Genomic DNA, 18,800 nt, shown 5'->3' with positions numbered 1-18,800 from the left:
TCAATTCGCGGGTTGATTTGAAACCTTAATTATTGGGAGATTGCTTGCGCAATGTCCCTTTTACCTAGCCTTACTAATTTTCATCCACCCATCTGGTTGGATAGATGTGGGCGGCATGAGGGCAAGGGTGTAGATACTCCACTTAATCCTGTAATTTATTCATCTTTTTAAAATTTATGTGTTTATTCTAGGCATCTGTGTGTGTGCATGTGTGTGCGTGAGTGCATGTCGATAAGGCTGTGGCTGCCGCCTGTCGGTTGCAGTGAATTACAACTTGTAAAGCACTTAAACATTTCTGTCCAGAAAGGCCTATATAACTTTGTATAATGCTAGGGTAGTCTCTACCAGTTCCTCGAGCTCTCTGATAAGCAATACCTTGGAATTTACAATAAACTTTTGACAATAAGAAAGAGCCCAATACCTTAAAACTCCTATAACCAAAATCCACTGAGCATATGCTCCTATGTTGCACGGGTACGATTGAGACACGGCAGGGACACTCCGGAGACACGACATTTTCAGTTAAAATACGGAGTGTTCAACATGGTACGACTTCAATTTTGAAGTACCTGCGCAACACACAATTATGCTCCTATTGCACACAAACAAATGCAGAATAAACCACTTGCTATGTTAAGATTTCCTTCCCTTTGTCTTATGTAGAGGATTCAACCATCTCTCAAGAACAAATTTAAGTTTTTCCATGAAAATCTAAATTTTATCGACGTCCTGCTATTGGCATCAAACATATTTCAAATAAAAAACAAATATGTATGTATAAGACATTTTATCCTATGTTTCATTCCAACTCTTTGACTATATAATTTGTAATGGCTGAGTCTGCCCAATATGATCTATCTAAATCTATACAATCGATTGTAATTCTTCTTTTCGTATGTTTCAACACAATCATCATGGGGATAACACCGTGACACTGCAATATATTATAGGATGCTAATCACACTACATGAAATTAAGGATGTCAATTTGGATGATTAGACCGAAACAGTATAAAAATTCACATGCGCGTCGCAGGATGAATCCACAGGAAGTTATAAATTTAGTTTAACTAGTGAAAACACGAAGATATCAATAGATGCCACAGGTCTATATAGTCAATCTGAGTTTTTAACCGGTCCAAAATTAGAGTTACCAAGTTATCAAAAAAATTGGTTGAAGTGTAAGAGACCAAGTGCAAGTTAGAAGCAGCTAAAAAAAATGTCGATCACAGTGTGACGACTGTTTAAGTTGTCCATTTCCCAAAAAGAGAAACAAAAAACCGCGTAAAGGGGATTTATCTAAAAAAAAAATCCCAATTGTCATAAAAAGTTGATCCTTATTAGATCAATGTTCAACTTAATACCTTCTCAATATGAGTAATGAATATACATGCAATTTATTTTTTAATATTTCAAAGAGTTATGCAAGACATTTTTGGGTATCTACAACTAATAAAGGTAAATGCTGGAGCACCGAAGTCCATCATTTATTTTTTGTTTCATGTCATTTTTCAATATACAGTTTAATTTCTATCTACGATGGAATTCCCTAAAACAACAAAACTTCAAAATACCCCAACTATAGAAGTCAAAACCACACCTTAATAAGTTTCTTAGACAAATGGGAAAAAAGACCATACCTACCTTGACTATTTGTTTTATTCTCTCCTATACGCAGACCACTTCAATAAGTTGGTATCGTATTCTACACTTCCTCAACTCTGAAATTGAGAAACCATCTGTTCGTTGCCAGCTCTCAATATATTGCTATGAATCAGCATGAGTACCTAGGTGTAAGACATTTCAATATCTCCATAAATGGTGCCTTCATATTAAGATAGTGATTTGATCAAAAATAAAATGGAAAAAAGAAAAAGCAAGCGTCAAATCATCCCTGTAATACTTGAAGATGCACTTCACTTTCTAACTTGTACTATTAAACCCTACAATACAATGGCGCAACAATCTAAGATTATAAAGCCAAACAAACATGCCAAGCACTCACACATTATAATATACAATTTAAAATTAGTACACATGACATTTAATATTTAAAATGACGACTGAGATTAACCTTCCTTTTCTTGTCAAGCTTCTCCTTCTTAGCCTTAACACGCTACACCTCGGCAAGAAGTGCCATCCTCCTAACAGTCTTAGCATACGGGTTCACATGTATGCACGTGGCGGAAACTGTTGGAAAGAAGAAGAGATCCTCAAGGGGCTACAGAACGCTAAATTGAAACCAGACCTTGTATCTTACAACTTTGTGATTCACTCTCATAAATTACATTTAATTCAATTGTATTTCGTTTAGTGTTGTGGATAAAAGATTTGGGATGGGATGGGATGGGAGAGGAAGAAAGACGAAGGGTTTTGGGAAGGAGGAGGTATGGTGGGTTTTCTCGCTAGCTCGTTTTTCTTTTTTCTCGGTAGTTTTTTTACTCCTGATTTATCATAATTAGTTTATACATGTGGACACCCTAAAAACACTTCCTCAATTGAGGAGGGGAGAGCTATAATATATATATAGAGATAGGTTCTCATTTGGTGTTTGGTTTGGTGTTTAACCAAATGTACAATGCTTTTCGCGTGCACCATATAGCTTGTAGTCCCCCTCAAAACAAATCAAATTAACAAATAACTAAGTCACGTGTGTCATTGATTTTTATATTTTTTTTCCTGGTAGTCTCTCCAAGACAAATCAAATTGTGGTCCCCTCCTAAGACAAATCATTTGGTGTTGAATATTTTAGAGGGAATTAGCGATACTCTCCACAATTGAAGATCTCTTTTGCGATACCCCCACATTTGAAGATCTCTTTTGCGATACCCCCACATTTGAAGACTTCTGTCAGTCAACAGTTAGTTGACCGAGTCAAAAAGTTAGGAAAAAAAAAATCAATCGACCTAATTAAATAGTGGAGGTTACCAAAAAAAATACCCTTCTACTATTTAATTAGGTCAATTTTTCAATAATAGTAAACTCACGACCACTCTTTTTCTTTCTTTTTTTAGTTTCAAAAAAAAAGACGACATAATTAAATAGTAGAGGTTACCAAAATACCCTCCACTATTTAATTAGGTCGATTTTTCAATCTTGAGTAAACTCATGACCACTCTTTTTCTTTTTTCTTTTTTTTTGAGCTTTTTAACGGTTTGACTTCGGTCAACTAAGCATTTGGCGGAGTTTTAAAATGTGGGGGTATTGCAAATGATCTTCAAATGTAGGAGGTATCGCTAATTCCCCAATTTTTTATGTTGGACTAAAATTGTTTAGTGGTTGAGTGATTTGGTGTTTGATTCATTATCACCAAGTATGGTAGGTGTTTTAAAACGAAATGTCTCGGAAAAAAATGGAAAAAAAACGTGAGACATAAAAAACGGGTTTAAAACGGTAAAACGGGTTTAAAACGTATAATACGTAAAAGAAACAGTAAAAATCGATGATAAATAATCTAATAGATAAGGAGTTTGATTTTTTATAAGAGTGGAAAAAAGAATAGACACATAAAATAAAAATAATAATAATACAAATGAAAGAAAATTCAAATACATGAAAGTATCAAATTATCATCACTCATTCAAATACTTGAAGTTTTTGAATCAGTACCAAAACACGACTCTAAATAAGATACTACTAATTACCAACTATAATGGCATAATCAAGTACTACAAATAAGTTAATAATTTTAAAATTTCCAATTATTAATAGTCCAAAGCAAAATAAAACTGTCTCAATAAGTCAATCTAACGTCTACTCTTCAAAAAGGTAAACTCTAAAACCCCTTTTTCTTCTCGCGTTTTCTTTTAGATTATTTTAAAAAAAAAATTAATAAAGTTTTAAACAGGAGATTTTCAAAATCTCGAGTTTTAAACAGTTTTGAAGTTTAAAACGCGTTTTTTTTTAAAAACCCAGGTTTTAGACTGGAACAAAACGCCTTACCAATATCTCGGATTTTAAAGGCGTTTTTGATGACAATGGTTTGATTTGATAAAAAGAATTTGTATTTTTGAACTGCGGGTTGACTATTGTGATGAATACATCTCATCCTTGAGCACAGCTCAAGTCCAAGGTATAATAGTTCGCGAATAGTCAAGCTAGCACTTCAATACCTCATTTGTATATTTGTTAGATTGTATTTTGTAAATGTTTTAACTTAATAACTTTTGCCTTTTCTTCGGAATTAATTAATTGTTATTGCAGGTAAAGAGTCGTTTTGAGCTAGTGTATAGCCTATACGCAATTTGAAGTAAATGTTGTCCAACCTTAACTTATATTAGACAACGATCATTGATTTCAATTGTAAACTTTTGGGATGAGGATATTGACATATAGAGATCATCATATCTGAAAATTGGAATAATCACCAATTGTAGAATTTTGTCATAAAGTGACAATTGCTACCAGCTGGGGCTTGAATGCTTGATTAGGAGAAGGTTTCACGATATTACGTTGCGGCTTAGGACTTAGGAGTGTACGTAAAATTTTCCTACAATGAGGTGGCGTCTACGCAACTCATAAATTTTCTTGCATTTTTCTGAGAAACAATATTCTCAAGTTTAACAGATGACCACCAGCATTATGTTGGAGTGTTGAGATTTCTTTTATTTTTTATTTTTTGAATGCCCCAGGCCTCTAGGGATAATAATTTCACTTTTAACAGGACAATATTCCCATAAACGAATGTACTATGTTAAACTACTTAAAATAATTAAGTTCAAATTGTTTCTTTTAATGGCATAATCAACTAAAACACATTTGTTATTGACTACTAGTAGTAAGGACTAAGGAGTACTCATTGAAGATTTCAATACTCGATGTACATATATAATAAGGACATAAGGTATATCCTTTCTCCAGTGTAGTAGGGAGTTCTCAACAATGGCTTTGATCACATTGTTAGTGCTACCGTTTCTGTGTTCAAGTTGCTACGGAATTGGAAGGAGAACTCTTTTAAAAGAAAACAATTTGGAGATAGAAAAGCAGGCCAAGCATCTTAATAAGTCACATATAAATACCATTCAGGTTTGTTAAAAAAAAAGTTATCTTTAGTTTAAGGGTTAACCTTAAGCCCAACAATAACACGTATGCCCTGGGCTTGGTTGTAAATGATCATAACTAAAATTTGTTTTTGTGGTGGCTTGTAGACGTCAAGCAATCCTGGAGTATCTCGGTGCTACAAAGCCATCATTGGCTTCGGCGATTCGCTTACTGACACGGGGAATTTTGTGTACTATCGAGAAGACACAGTACCGTTTGATAACCTTCCCTATGGAATAACATACTTTGGTCGCCCCACTGGTCGAGCTTCTGATGGTCGCTTGGTCATTGACTTCATAGGTATATATACAAACATTCTACGATATTTTATCAAAAATGATTTTGTTTTGCATATGCATAGTGGAATTAGATGTGCTGAAAGGGAGTTGAATGATTGTTGCAGCACAGGCTTTGGGGCTTCCTTTCACTCCACCATATCTTGGAAATGCAATTGAAGATTTCGGACAGGGGGTGAATTTTGCAGTTGTTGGTGCTACAGCACTTGGTTCTGAATTTTTTGAAGAGAAAAATATTAGTATTGTTACGAACTACTCACTGGGAATACAACTTGGATGGTTCAAACAACTTTTACTTTACTTTTGCCCATCAAAGTCCAGTAAGTATATTAATCAATGAAGTGGGTGACTTCTCTTGCTCTTTCCCTACAACAAAATTGCATTTGCTCTGTGCTCAGTCTCTGTGTTTGTACTAGGATATGCTGAAATATTTTAAAACTAACCTTCATATTTTAGCACATTTTTTTCTTGATAACAACTTTTTTCCATTATGGAGATGTTACAACTTTTGCCATGATGGAGAAGGGCTAATAGCTGCATATTACGGGCCTCTCTTTTGTAATTTATTATAAACTTATTATACTAAATATTAAAAACTGAGGTTTTAGAGTGCTGCTTAAATAAACTAGAAATTTTAATAACAAAATCACTGTGTTCCCAGCTAATTCCAGCTCCGAACTAGAAATTCTACTACCAAAACCACTATGCTTCCAGATTATTCTAGTTCCTTTGCTCCTTAAATTCTGCATTAGCTCCCTCCTGTCTCTAAGAACTAAATCATTCTCCAGCTTGAGTTTCCTCGGAAGTATGGCTGCTAGTTCAGCTCGTTCAGATAATTCAACTTCAGATGGGGACTGCACTCTACCTTTCTTATGCATCTGTGCAAACTGCTGCTGCTGCCCCCTATTAAAATGCACCACTGGATGATGATTCTATTCCTCCTTTCAAAAATGTGTGATAATCAAATGAATTGGTTTCGTTTTTGCATTGGATGATGATTCTATTTCGTCCTTGCATTGGATGATGATTCTATTTCTCCTTTTGAATGCTCCACCTTTTGCACATATATTTCTGACTGAATTATATTTATAAATTAGTAGATGATTAAGGAAAATGCATGTATGATGTAACTACAAGAATTACACCCTATGAAATTACTAGTCTCTTTCTCTTACTTTTCCTCTTACTTTTCTCTCTCCTTTTCTTTTTTTTTCTTTTCTTTCTCTCTCTTTGTCCTATACTTTTCTTCTTTCTAACCGCTTTCTCTCATTCATCCATCCACCCTGATCCTACGTGCATCAGCTTGCCACCTGTCCCACAACATACACCGTAGTTCTCGGCAGTTAGGGTTCCACGGCTCCTATCCGATGCACCCTGTAGTATCTTCATTACTCTGACTACTGCCCACTCACCACCCCTGCCATTCCCCGCAGTTCTCGGGGGGTATGGTGTCGCGGCTCAAATCTGCTGCACCCGGTCTTCTCTTCACTATTCTGTATACGGACCCTTCGCCACCAAAGATGTCACATGTCAAATGCCCTCTCTCGGTCCTATTGGTAGTCCGCGGACAACCGATGGGGTCGAGACCTAACGATCTCAAAGCATAGTTTATCTCCATTATTTTAAGATGTTTCATCTGTTGAATGACACGTGTTCCATCATTATGCTTGGCGTGAACGGGCATCGCGCCGACGTGATAAAATCTGACCTCGATTTCGAGGGCCACGTGTCCCATTTCTCCTGGTCCCTCTCTTTGTAATTACGCTTTTGCCCCCTGTCTTTTCAAATCCCACCCAAACCCTTCATTTTCCTCAACACCCATAAACCCCCAATTCCCCTTTTCATTTTTCATTTTTCCTCTTCCCCACCTCTTCAACTTCTACCCGCTGTTCCTCTTTCTCAAGGTTCCCTCCTGCGCCGTTTGTGTTTGTTTTGGTCCCTCCACCCCCTTGGCTGCTGTTGCATCTCAGGTTTGTCCTCCACCCTCTCACTCCCCTTCGTTTATTGTTATACTCCAATTTCAATACTGTTTCCGCATTCTTTTCTCTCTCATAACTTGTGTTCTTCCCCCATTCTTCACCTGTCCCCTCTTAGTGTCCATTGCGACATGTCGGGATCTGATTCGACGGATTCCTCCGCCACCAGATTTGATGGATCCGGTGCTTCTCCATCCAGATCTAGCCACTCTACCGCAAACAGGTCGGACTCTCCGATGTCTCGCTCTTCCAGTCCAGCCGCTATACCATCTACCTCTGGGAGGAAGGCTTCTCTTCCTCCCCCTCCATCATACTACCGCTGCCCTAATTTAGAAGCAGTTAAAATTGCCTATGGCATCCCAGATAACGTGTTACTAAAGCACGTGACTGGCATTACCCATTTTCCACACTTGGTAGCACCGCGGCCAGGATGTCTTGTCGCGACTGTTGGCCAGATAGCGGTTGGCTTGCGCTTCCCCTTAACTCTTCTCGATATCGAGGTATGCAACCATTTTAATATTTCGCCTTGTCAAGGCATATGCAACTTTTGGCAAGTGATGTACGCCGCTAACCATTACAACGAAACCCACACCCCTAAAATCCAACTCCGCGACATAATTGCTCATTTTTATTTGAAAAGAGCACTAAATTTGGAAGTGTAGGGTACCACTCCTTTTGTACACGTCCGCGGAAGAAGTTTTTTGTTCTCCGCCTTACAACTTTAGACAAGGTGTGGCACCATTATCCCTTGTACGTGTCTGGAAGTTTTATTTCCATGAGACCTCCCGCCCGAAGTTTCTAAAGCATCTCAATTCCTTTACGATTGGTAAGTAAAACACTTTGGTCCCCTGATCTCTTGCATATCCTTCTTTATAATGTGTCTTCTTTCTGTGGCCCAGGTTAGAAACCAGACTCTCGTTCTCAATTCTACGCCGGCATCTCCTCTGCAATTTTTCAAGAACTCCGGAATTTAGGGAGTAACCAGTGCGAGGTCCTCGGCATAGACCCCGACAAAGGCAACCCTCTTTTGCTTGACCCCTCTCTTAAAGACATAGGGAAATACCAAGGTCCCCTCTACCGCTTGCCGCCACCCAAAGAGCGCAAACCCAAACCCTCTCCTTCTGCCAAAAGAAGAATCCCAACTCACCGATCCTTCGGCTATACAACCAAGGTCTCCTACTCAAAGGCCGCCGCCCAACGAGCCGCCGCACAATCCCACCCTACCCCTACAGATACCGCCCCCTCTTCCTACTTTGCGTTAGCGGATTGGGAAGACGATTTTTCCCATCCCTCTTCATCTACTCCCGCCGCGGACATGGCTTCTAGCAAACTCAAACTCTGGGACAGCGACTCCGAAGGTGATAAGCTCACTGAAGCTGCGGCCAAGAGCCCGCCAGCCAAAAAAGCCCGGACTGCTCCTCCGCCTCCATCAGAGCCACCAACCCAAATACCGCAGACCCGCGGTTACATTCCGCGCCATACGGAAAAATCTTGGCAGTCCCTCCTTCACCCGTATTTGTGGAGATATGGCACCGCGATTTAAGGCTCGAGACCGCGATGTAAAATATACGACTCCGCCCTTGACAATCCCGCGGTCGCTGCTTCTTTGTTTTTTCAGCTCTCATCTCCCGAGACCAAGTATCACGGCGACTCGGGCTCCTTCTCCTCTCTCGAACATCCATTTATACCCATTTGGGAAAATGTATTCATTTTTTTTTTTTTTTTTTTTTAACTAATACCTCCTCGGTGATGCGGGCATCGGCTATGTGGTGCGCGGGCTGACCAACACTTTGGACTCTCTGGAAGTCGCAAAACAAGAGATCAATGGCCCCAACGGGTGGAAAGCCAAGCATGCACAATTGGAGAAGGACCGCGATGATCTTCGGATCGTTGCCTTGAAGGCCCAAAAAGCTCTCCAACAAGCAGAGGACAAGCACCGCGACTACGTCGCTGGGGTCACCTCCAAAATGGAGAGCCAAAGGGAGGTGGAGAAGCTTGCTACTCAGGTTGCGGTCGACAAAGCTGTGAAGGATGCGGCTGATCGATTCCGAGACCTAGCTGAGAAGAAAATTGCTCGTGAATTGAAGAGCCAACTCGAAGAGCTTGCTGCATCTGGTCGTCTGCTGCCCGTTCCGCCTCTAGCCCCAGTCGCTGATGCTCAAACTGCCTCACCCTCTATTGCCGACTGACCGAGGCTTTGCTACGCTGTGCTTCTATTTGGTACTTCAGTATGATCCACCTCCCATTGATGTGGATGTTGATTCGAACACCGCGGTGGGAGGGGCCGAGGTTTCTTCCCAGCAGGGGGGGGGGTTGAAGAGCCGCAGTAGCTTGTTTGTACCTTTGTGATTCTGATGTTCACTCTTTAACAGTATATTTTGCAATATGTAATTTACCTGTTTTTCTGGGTATGCCCAGCAGGTATTCAGTCAAATGTAGTGTGTCTTTTGTTATCACCTCCACTTATTTTGTGAAATCATTTTCCTTGATTCATATGCACCCATTTGACTTTATTTTACTCTCTTTACAAAAGTGGGATCTCTTCATTGGTGCTTATATTATCTCTTTGCAAATAATTTTTAGTTGGTTGTGAAGCCTGTGGGGTCAGCTCAATTTGACCCTATGTTAATTTAGACATATAGTCTGCGAAGGGCTCTTCCCCCCCGCTGTCTTTGATCAGCTGTGAAGCCTGTTGGGGCAACTCAATTTGCCCCCAGGTTGATTTGGACTTATAGTCCGCGAAGGGCTCTTCCCATTTGTCTTTGTTAAATTTTGTGAAGCCTGTTGGGGCGACTCAATTTTCCCCATGTTGATTTGGACTTAAAGTCCGCGAAGGGCTCTTCCCCCCCTGTCTTGATTCGGTCGGTTTGTGAAGCCTGTTGGGGCAACTAAATTTGCCCCCATGTTGATTTGGACTTAAAGTCCGAAGGGCTCTCCCCCCCCCATTTGTCTTTGATCGGTTTGTGAAGCTGTTGGGGCAGCTCAATTTGCCCCCAGGTTGATTTGGACTTATAGTCCGCGAAGGGCTCTTCCTCCCCGCTGTCTTCGGTTGGCTGTGAAGCCTGTTGGGGCAGCTCAATTTGCCCCCAGGTTGATTTGGACTTATAGTCCGCAAAGGGCTCTTTCCCCCATTTGTCTTTGATAATTTTGTGAAGCCCTGTTGGGGCGTGACTCAATTTGCCCCCAGGTTGTTGTTCTTCATTCAATATCTTATTTGTTTGGGGAATCAACACACTCCTTCTATTTAAGGAACTAAAATAACCAAAAGACAATATTTCAGGTTCTCTCACATAACTTTATTCATTAGCATTTCTATTTTTACTCCACTACAAATAGAAATAAAACTAACTAGAGACTGCCTCCGCTATGGAATTTTTTCAACATTCTGATATTTCATGGTTTCTCTATCATTTCTCCTGCCGAAGTCTTTAACCTGTAAGTTCCCGAAGTACCCTTCTCTATCACGACATAGGGTCCCTCCCAGTTGGGACCCAATTTACCATCATTCTCTTTCTTAGTGGCCAGTGTAACACGCCACAGTACCAAATCCCCCACCCGGAAAGTTTGCGGCTTCACTCGCTTATCATACTGTCTCTGCAACTTTCGATGATATTCCTCCAGTCGTATGCGCGCTATTTCTCTTTTTTCCTCTATGAGATTCAACTCGGTGGCCAAGGTCCTCTCATTTATTCCAAATTCCACAGCTTTGGTTCTTGTCGTTTTCTCTATCATCTCCACCGGGATGACTGCTTCTACTCCATATGCCATTACGAATGGTGATTCCTTAGTAGACGTCCGCGGTGTGGTGCGATAAGCCCATAACACGTGATTCAACTTGTCCGCCCACGCACCTTTACGATCCTTCAATTTTCTCTTTAAGTTATCCATTATAATTTTGTTCGACGCCTCGGCTTGACCATTTCCCTCAGGATTATAGGGGGCCGAGAACCCCTGCTTCACCCTAAATGCCTAAAGAAACTCTCGCACTTTTCCTCCAGTATACTGAGTTCCATTATCCGCGATGATTGTATGGGGCAGCCCGAACCTGCAGATGATATTCTCCCATAAGAATTTCTTCACATTCTCTTCCTTAACTTTGTTCGCAGAGCCACACCCTCCACCCATTTGGTAAAATAATCCGTAGCAGCCAACATAAACCTCCTTTTTCCGCTTGCCATTGGTAGAGGCCCGACAATATCCAGCCCCCACATGGATAATGGCCAAGGGCTGAACACATTGTGCAAGGGCTCAGCTGGAGAATGTATGAATGGTGCAAACCTTTGGCATTTCTCACATTTCTTGGCGTACTCTGTGGCGTTTCTCTTCATATGAGACCAAAAATACCCCTGTGATATCAACCTGTGGGTAGTTGTTCACCCTGCGGAATGACTCCCGCAATCGCCTTCATGAACCTCTGCCAAAAACTCCTGCACTTGCTGCGGCCCTATACATCTTAGTAATGGGCCGCTGAAATTTCTCCTGTATAGGTCACCCTCCAGCAATGTGTACCTCTGACTCCGCTATTCCATTCTTCGCCTCTCCTGTTTATTCTCTATCTCTACTCCCCTCAAGAAAGCCTTTATCGATTCCATCCAACCATGATCCCACTCGGTGGTGAGCCAAACTGCAGCCTCATATGATGTGCTTGGCTTGCTCAACACTCTAACTTCAATAGACCGACCCTCTAATCCAGGAAGAACCGCCGCTACATAAGCCAAAGCATCGGCATGTCTATTCTCTCCGCGGCCTAGGTGGGTAAACTTTATTTTGTTGAACTTGCTTGCCTTTCGCTGTAGGACTTCCAGGTATCTCGCCATCCGAGGGCAGCGAGCAACAAACCCTCCATTCACCTGACAAACTACCAAATTGGAATCTGAGAACACAGATAACTCACTCACCCCCAGATCTTTGGCCAAGTCTAATCCAGCTATCACAGCTTCATATTCAGATTCGTTATTTGAAGCCACAAACCCCAGTTTCATTGATAGCTCAAGGCGATTGTTCTCAGGAGTTACTAACACGACCCCAATTCCATTCCCGGTATCCGTAGCAAAACCATCCGTGAAAACTCTCCACCCATTGCGCATATCCCAAGGATCTAAAGGGTTGCGACTGACCTCCCCCTCATATTCCATTGCCATTTCCTCTCCCAAGTGGGATCCTCTGCTGGGAATTCGGCCAGAAACTCCGCCATAGCTTGCGCCTTTTCAGCCGTCCTAATCTGGTATGTAATCTCATAAGAACTTAGTAATACCGCCACTTCAGCATCCTACCTGACTTCTCCCCTCAACGCGCTGTTTGAGAGCAAATTAAATCACTACCACCACGGAATGAGCTTGCAGTAAAGGCTTCAACTTAAGGGTTGAAAATATCAAAGTCAAAGCATACTTCTCAATCCTACTTTGTCACGGGTCTCTCGCATCCGATGGGTTTTACTTTGAAAGTAAACTGGCTTTTCTATCTTGTCGATCACTCTCACCAGAACTGAACTTATTGCGTACTCGCTAACTCCCAAATATAAATGCAACTTCTTGCCCTGTTCCGATCGTGATAACAATGATGCCTTCCCTAAGTAATCTTTCAACTCCTGGAAGGCTCCTTCACACTCCGCGGACCAATGGAAATCAGGAGTTTTCCTCAGCAAATGATATAGAGGGCGACATTTGTCCGAAGACTTGGAAATGAATCTGTTAAGTGTTGCGACCCAACCAGCCAATCTTTGTACTTCTTTCACATTCTGCGGAGATGGCATCTCAATTAACGACCGAATCTGCTCTGGATTCACCTCTATTCCGCGGTGGGTGACTATGTAGCCCAGACACTTTCCTGAAGTTACCCCAAATGTGCATTTCTCGGGATTGAGTTTCAGCTTATGCTTGCGCAGTATGCCAAAAGTCTCATGGAGACCTTCTAAGTGTTCCTTTTCCAACATACTTTTTTCCACCACGTCATCAATGTATATCTCGATCCCCCTTTGAATCTTGCCTTCGAACATCTTTTCCCCCAACTGCTGAAAGGTAGCACCAGCATTTTTTAGGCCGAAGGGCATCCTGGTGTAACAGTAGGTACCACCTTCTACCACAAAGGTGGTTTTCTCTTGGTCTGGCCCATACATCGCGACCTGATTGTACCCCATCGATGCATCCATGAAGGAAAACACCTTATATTCTGCCGTTCTATCCACTAACTCATCCACCCGGGGCATAAGGTAACAATCTTTTGGGCATTCCTTGTTTACATCTGTGAAGTCCACACACATTCTAACCTTGCCGTTCTTTTTTGGTACCGCGACCACATTCGACAACCACTTCGTAAACTCTATCTCCCTTATTATCCCCGCCCCCTTCAGCCGTACCACCTCTTCGCAAATACCTTCTACATATTTGGCTCTTATGCTCCTCATCTTTTGTCTTACTGGCTTAGCATCTTCATTCATATGCAAATGATGACAGGCGTATTCTGGGTCTAAACCAGTGATATCCTCGATTACCCATGCAAATACATCAGTATTGTCCATCAAAAACTGTACCAGCTTGCATTTCCATTCTTCCAGCAAGTCAGCTCCAACCGATGTAAACTTTTCTTCCTCTCCCACCCCAAGGTTCACCACTTCCAACTCATCCACAGTTTTCGTTCCCAGCGGAGGCTCGTACACTTCTATTTCCACTGCCTCCTGTAATTGCTATGTTGATCCTGGTTCGTGTGACGGCCCCTCCCCTTTGGTACCGCGGACCATATTTTTTACTGTAACTTGATGGATGTTAGGTGTTGCCATTTGATCCCCCCTTATTTTGTACATTCCCCCATTAGCTGGGAAGCGAACCACCTGGTAAAATGTCGATGGGATGGCCTTCATTTCGTGGATCCATTTTCTCCCTAGGATGGCATTATACTGGGAGCTAGAATCCACCACCATAAATCTGGTGAATACCGTTGTCGGGCCTGCTGTAACTGGTAACATCAATTCCCACATGGGCTCTGTCATGCTGCCATTGAACCCATACAGATTGGTTTGAGGAGCTTTCAACTGATCTCTACTGATATTCATCTCCTCCATGGCTCCCTTAAACAACAAATCTACTGAACTTCCGCAGTCTATCAACACTCTCTTTACTAGATAATTACCCATCGCTATAGTAATCACCAATGCATCATCATGTGGGGAAATTACTGACTCCAAGTCTTTTAGGGTGAACATTATGCCTTCCTCACCCTTCACGGCTCCCTTAACTAACCGCGGTATGCTGACGACCTCGTTCACCTGTTGTAAACTCGCTGTCTTTCTCACCTTTTCTCTGTGTGCATTTCTTCCCAGGGTTTCTCCACTAAAGATGACATTGATGGTACCTAGAATTCTAGCCGGAGCAGGCACTCTCTTGGCTTGGCGAACCTCTGCAACAAACTCGCTGAGCATCCCCTTTTCAATCATTCTCTCTCCAATAACCACTTCAAAGCATAACATTCATTCGTGGCATAATTCCTGATTTGATGATATGCACAGAATGGCTTCCCTTCTATTGCCACCGGTGTGCTCCGCGGACCCTCAAAGTATTGTTGCCCCTTAATTAGAGGCAAGATTTCCTCTAAGGGTCTGTTAAACGGTGTCTGTTCGATTTCTCGGTATGGCTTCCTCTCTAGGATATTCCTTCTGCCGCCGTCTCCCGTCCTATCCGGACCTCGGCTCTCCCCTCTGTACGCTCCTTTCTCTCTTTCTTCCATTCTACTTTTTCCCTTCCGATCATCTCGGTCGACAGCCTACACTGCCTTTCCCACTCTCTTTTGTTCCTTCACGTTCCTCTATATTATATCTTCGTAGCGTATGTATTTTTCTACCTTGGGATACAAAGCATGCAACGAAGTGATTTCGATTTTGGAAACCGACTCATGAACCCTGGTTCCCGCCCTCAAGCCGTGCTGGAAGGCTATTACCGCAGTATGTTCATCCAAATTTTCCACTCTCAATGTCTCCTCCTTGAACCTGCACAGAAACTCTCTCAATGATTCAGCGAACCTTTGTTTTATGTTGAACAGAGCCGCGATATCAACCACCCTTCTTTTCTGGTGTATGAAGTGGTCAACAAACATGCGCTCCAGTTCTTCAAACCTTTTGATGCTCCGCGAAGCCAACCGATAATACCAATCCGAGGCTCCCCCCTTTAAACTTGCGGGGAACATCATGCAGCGAATCCCATCATACTTACCCTCCTACCACAACGGCATCTACTGCCGGAAATGGTGCAAATGATCTGTTGGGTCTCCCTTCCCATCATACCTCTCAAACCTGAGTTGGGAGAACCTCTTAGGCACTTCCGAATTCCATATCGAATCTGTCCGTTGGATTTTTGTTGAGGCTTGCAACCTCCTTCTGCGTAGCACTCTGGTTTGCTTTTTCTGCTACGCGGGTTATCTCCCTATCCTTCTCAATCATAGCCTGTACTACCTCCAATGTGATACCCACCGTTTGTTCTGCGTCCGGTGGAGTTACTCCTCATTTTCCCCCTCCACTTCGTTGCTCCGATGATCATTCCGCTCCATTTCACCATATGTAATCTCTCTCTCCTCTTTCAACTCGTCATTCTCATTTCGTAGTCTGACTATCTCCTCTTGGAGAAGTCTGGTAGCGTCCGCCGCCACATCAGATATTTCTTCCTCTCCTACTCTTTCCTCCTCTCCTACGTACCCTTTCCACCTCGGTGCTCTCTGTTTCCTCCACCACTTCTCTAACCGTTGCTTTCTTAGGTCTTCCTACTCCTCTTTTCACTACAGTAGCCATTTTGCTTTCGGGTCCCCACAGACGGCGCCAAATGTAACTACAAGAATTACACCCTAAAAAATTACTAGTCTCCTTCTCTTACTCTTCTCTCTTCTTTTTTTTTTTTTTTTTTTTTTTTTCTCTCTTTGTCCTTATACTTTTCTTCTTCCTAACCGCTCTCTCTCGTTCGTCCATCCACCCTGATCCTACGTGCATCAGCTTGCCACCTGTCCCACAACATACACCGCAGTTCTCGCCAGTTAGGGTTCCGCGGCTCCTATCCGATGCACCCTGTAGTATCTTCATTACTTTTGACTCGCCCACTCACCACCCTCGCCATTTCCCCCAGTTCTCGCGGGTATGGTGGTGCCAGCGACTCGAGATCTGCACCGGTCTTCTCTTCACTATTCTGTATATGGACCCTTCGCCACCAAAGATGTCACATGTCACAAATTTGACCCCTACATATGAGTAATATAATATCAAATTATTTGGTCCTTGCTTTCTCTAGAAATTACCCTTTTTAACACACATTGCATCAGTTAAATAGTTGAAATACCCACATAATTTTTGTTAACGATATCACACATTTACGCACACACCAAAAAAACCACAGGATACGTAAATTGTTCCATTCACATAGAAAGAGTTTTGAATAATGACAGGTTGCCAAGACTTGTTGAGAAATTCTTTGTTTCTTGTGGGAGAAATTGGAGGGAACGATTACAACTATCCGTTTTTTAAAGGAAGAAGTTCACAAGAGAGTCGGACTTTTGTACCGAAAGTTATTGATGCTGTCTCTTCCGCAATTGAAGTAATCTTATTTTATGTTGAGAACTTGAGATTCTAATTTGATATCCGCTATCTAAAGGCTCGCCCAGTCAAATATATAATTATGGGTTTTTCCACTTATCATTAATTGGATTTAAGTTTGATGTCATTCAATATGAAAATGAAAAAAATAAATCATGAGACCTCTCCACATAAATATCATCCTACATCAACCATCATACGCAAATGGAAGGTCCATACCAGATCTTCTATAGATTTCAGTGAATGTAAACTATTACTATTCTTATAAATGGTAATAGTCGACTGTTTGAGTTGGCATGAACATTAGAGAATGCATGTTGCATCTCTAAATACTTTTTGTATTTTGTTATTTTTCTTTTAATACATTTTAATTTATCCAGCAAAAAAAAAAATGGCGGATCCAGAAAATATCTAAATGTCAGACGGACGGTTTTTTGGAACTGTTGGAAAATTCCAAAATCCCAAACTAGGATTTTAGTAATTTTATACTAAGCATGCTAAATGTAATTATTTTCTTACTTCTATGAAGCAACACCAAATTAGGAAGAAAAAGACTAATGTGGGCGTTATTAGGGGGGGGGGGAGGGAGCAGTGACACTCTTGGTACCTGGGAAGTGGGAACTTACCCATTGGATGCTCTGCCTCATATTTAACTATATTCAAGAGCTTGAATAAAGATGATTATGACCCTCAACTGGTTGTCTTAATTGGCTGAATGAGCTCTCTCAGTTTCACAATTATCTTCTTCAGAATGAGTTGAGTAGGTTGAGAGAAATCTATCCCCATGCCAACATCATCTATGCTGATTATTACAAAGGTGCACTGCAGATGTCTCTCTTTCCAACCCAACTAGGTAAGTGACACATAGTTTCAGTATAACCACACTCAAGTTGTGCAAAACAAAATAATCCAGGCCGGGACATTCTTTCCGCGATTAACGATTAGGCCCCAAGATTCAAGTCGAGCTCAAAACAACAAAAAAAAAATAGTGCCACTTCAATTCTCAATTCTGATCCGCACTAAACTATTCTTAAGTTGTGTAACTTCTCAAAGAGATTTAATGCAATTGCAGGATTCACTGGGGGAGCACTTGAAGCATGTTGTGGAGGAGGAGGTCCATATAATTACAACTTAACTATACAATGTGGGTATAATGGATCAAATGTTTGTGATGACCCTTCAACATACGTGAACTGGGATGGTATACACTTGACTGAGGCTGCATACAGATGGATTGCTACGGGAATATTAGATGGATCGTTCACTAATCCGCCCACTGTTATCTCATGCATACAATCCACATGATGAGATTCCTATCTCATATGCTTATCCCCTGTAAATAATTTAGCTAAGTGTGATTGTTGTGTGTATGATGCCTCTATAATGTACCACACTATTGTACCACTATTCTAGATAAGAGTAGTTAGTTTGTATGCAGTTAGTAACTTATTAGTTATTACTTCTCTGAAACTCCGGTCGGTAACTCTCCAACGTTCAGGAGCATGGGCTGTTTGTACGAATAAATTATGTTCTTAGAGACTAATTCCCTCAAGGTGTCCTTGATAAGCAACAACTTTCCAATGATCCATCAGGTTGACTATCTATATAAGAGGGAAGAACGGTGTCGGACCATCAGTGTCAAACCATCCACCCTCCTGGGTGACATACACCTTGTGAGTTGGTTGCATGCTCTGCACTGAGACTATTAACAATCTGCAGAAAATTGGGATGGCATCCACTTGATGGAGGCCGCCTACAAATGGATTGCCACTGGAATGTTAGACGGATCGTTCACCAATCCTCCCTCCCACCAATGTGTCATGTATACCATACACATGAGGTTGATTATCCCTAAGAAAAAGTGTTTTGTTTGTGTCGTTTCCATATTGTTTATCCTAATTCAGAAAGATACTCAACTAACAGT

General features: G+C 41.6%; 2 protein-coding genes across 2 annotated transcripts; one reads left to right on the top strand and one right to left on the bottom strand.

The window, feature by feature from the left end:
* Window positions 1-10,704: 10,704 nt before the first annotated feature.
* Window positions 10,705-11,079, bottom strand: LOC147476950 (uncharacterized). Its single transcript, XM_086585874.1, has one exon. The coding sequence runs from the start codon at window positions 11,077-11,079 to the stop codon at window positions 10,705-10,707; it is 375 nt and encodes a 124-aa protein (XP_086442000.1).
* Window positions 11,080-16,721: 5,642 nt separating this feature from the next.
* Window positions 16,722-18,322, top strand: LOC147476949 (GDSL esterase/lipase At1g28600-like). The gene is given in 5 exon segments (XM_086585873.1): window positions 16,722-16,892; window positions 17,462-17,491; window positions 17,493-17,564; window positions 17,567-17,729; window positions 17,949-18,322. Coding segments are annotated over 5 exon segments (669 nt in total). The 3' UTR covers window positions 18,182-18,322.
* Window positions 18,323-18,800: the final 478 nt, after the last annotated feature.

The sequence above is a fragment of the Coptis chinensis genome, chromosome 9 (assembly GCF_015680905.1).
Source record: "Coptis chinensis isolate HL-2020 chromosome 9, ASM1568090v1, whole genome shotgun sequence".
Taxonomy (NCBI): domain Eukaryota; kingdom Viridiplantae; phylum Streptophyta; class Magnoliopsida; order Ranunculales; family Ranunculaceae; genus Coptis; species Coptis chinensis.
The sequence above is the reverse complement of the archived record's forward strand: the minus strand, read 5'-3'. Positions and strand labels throughout refer to the sequence as shown.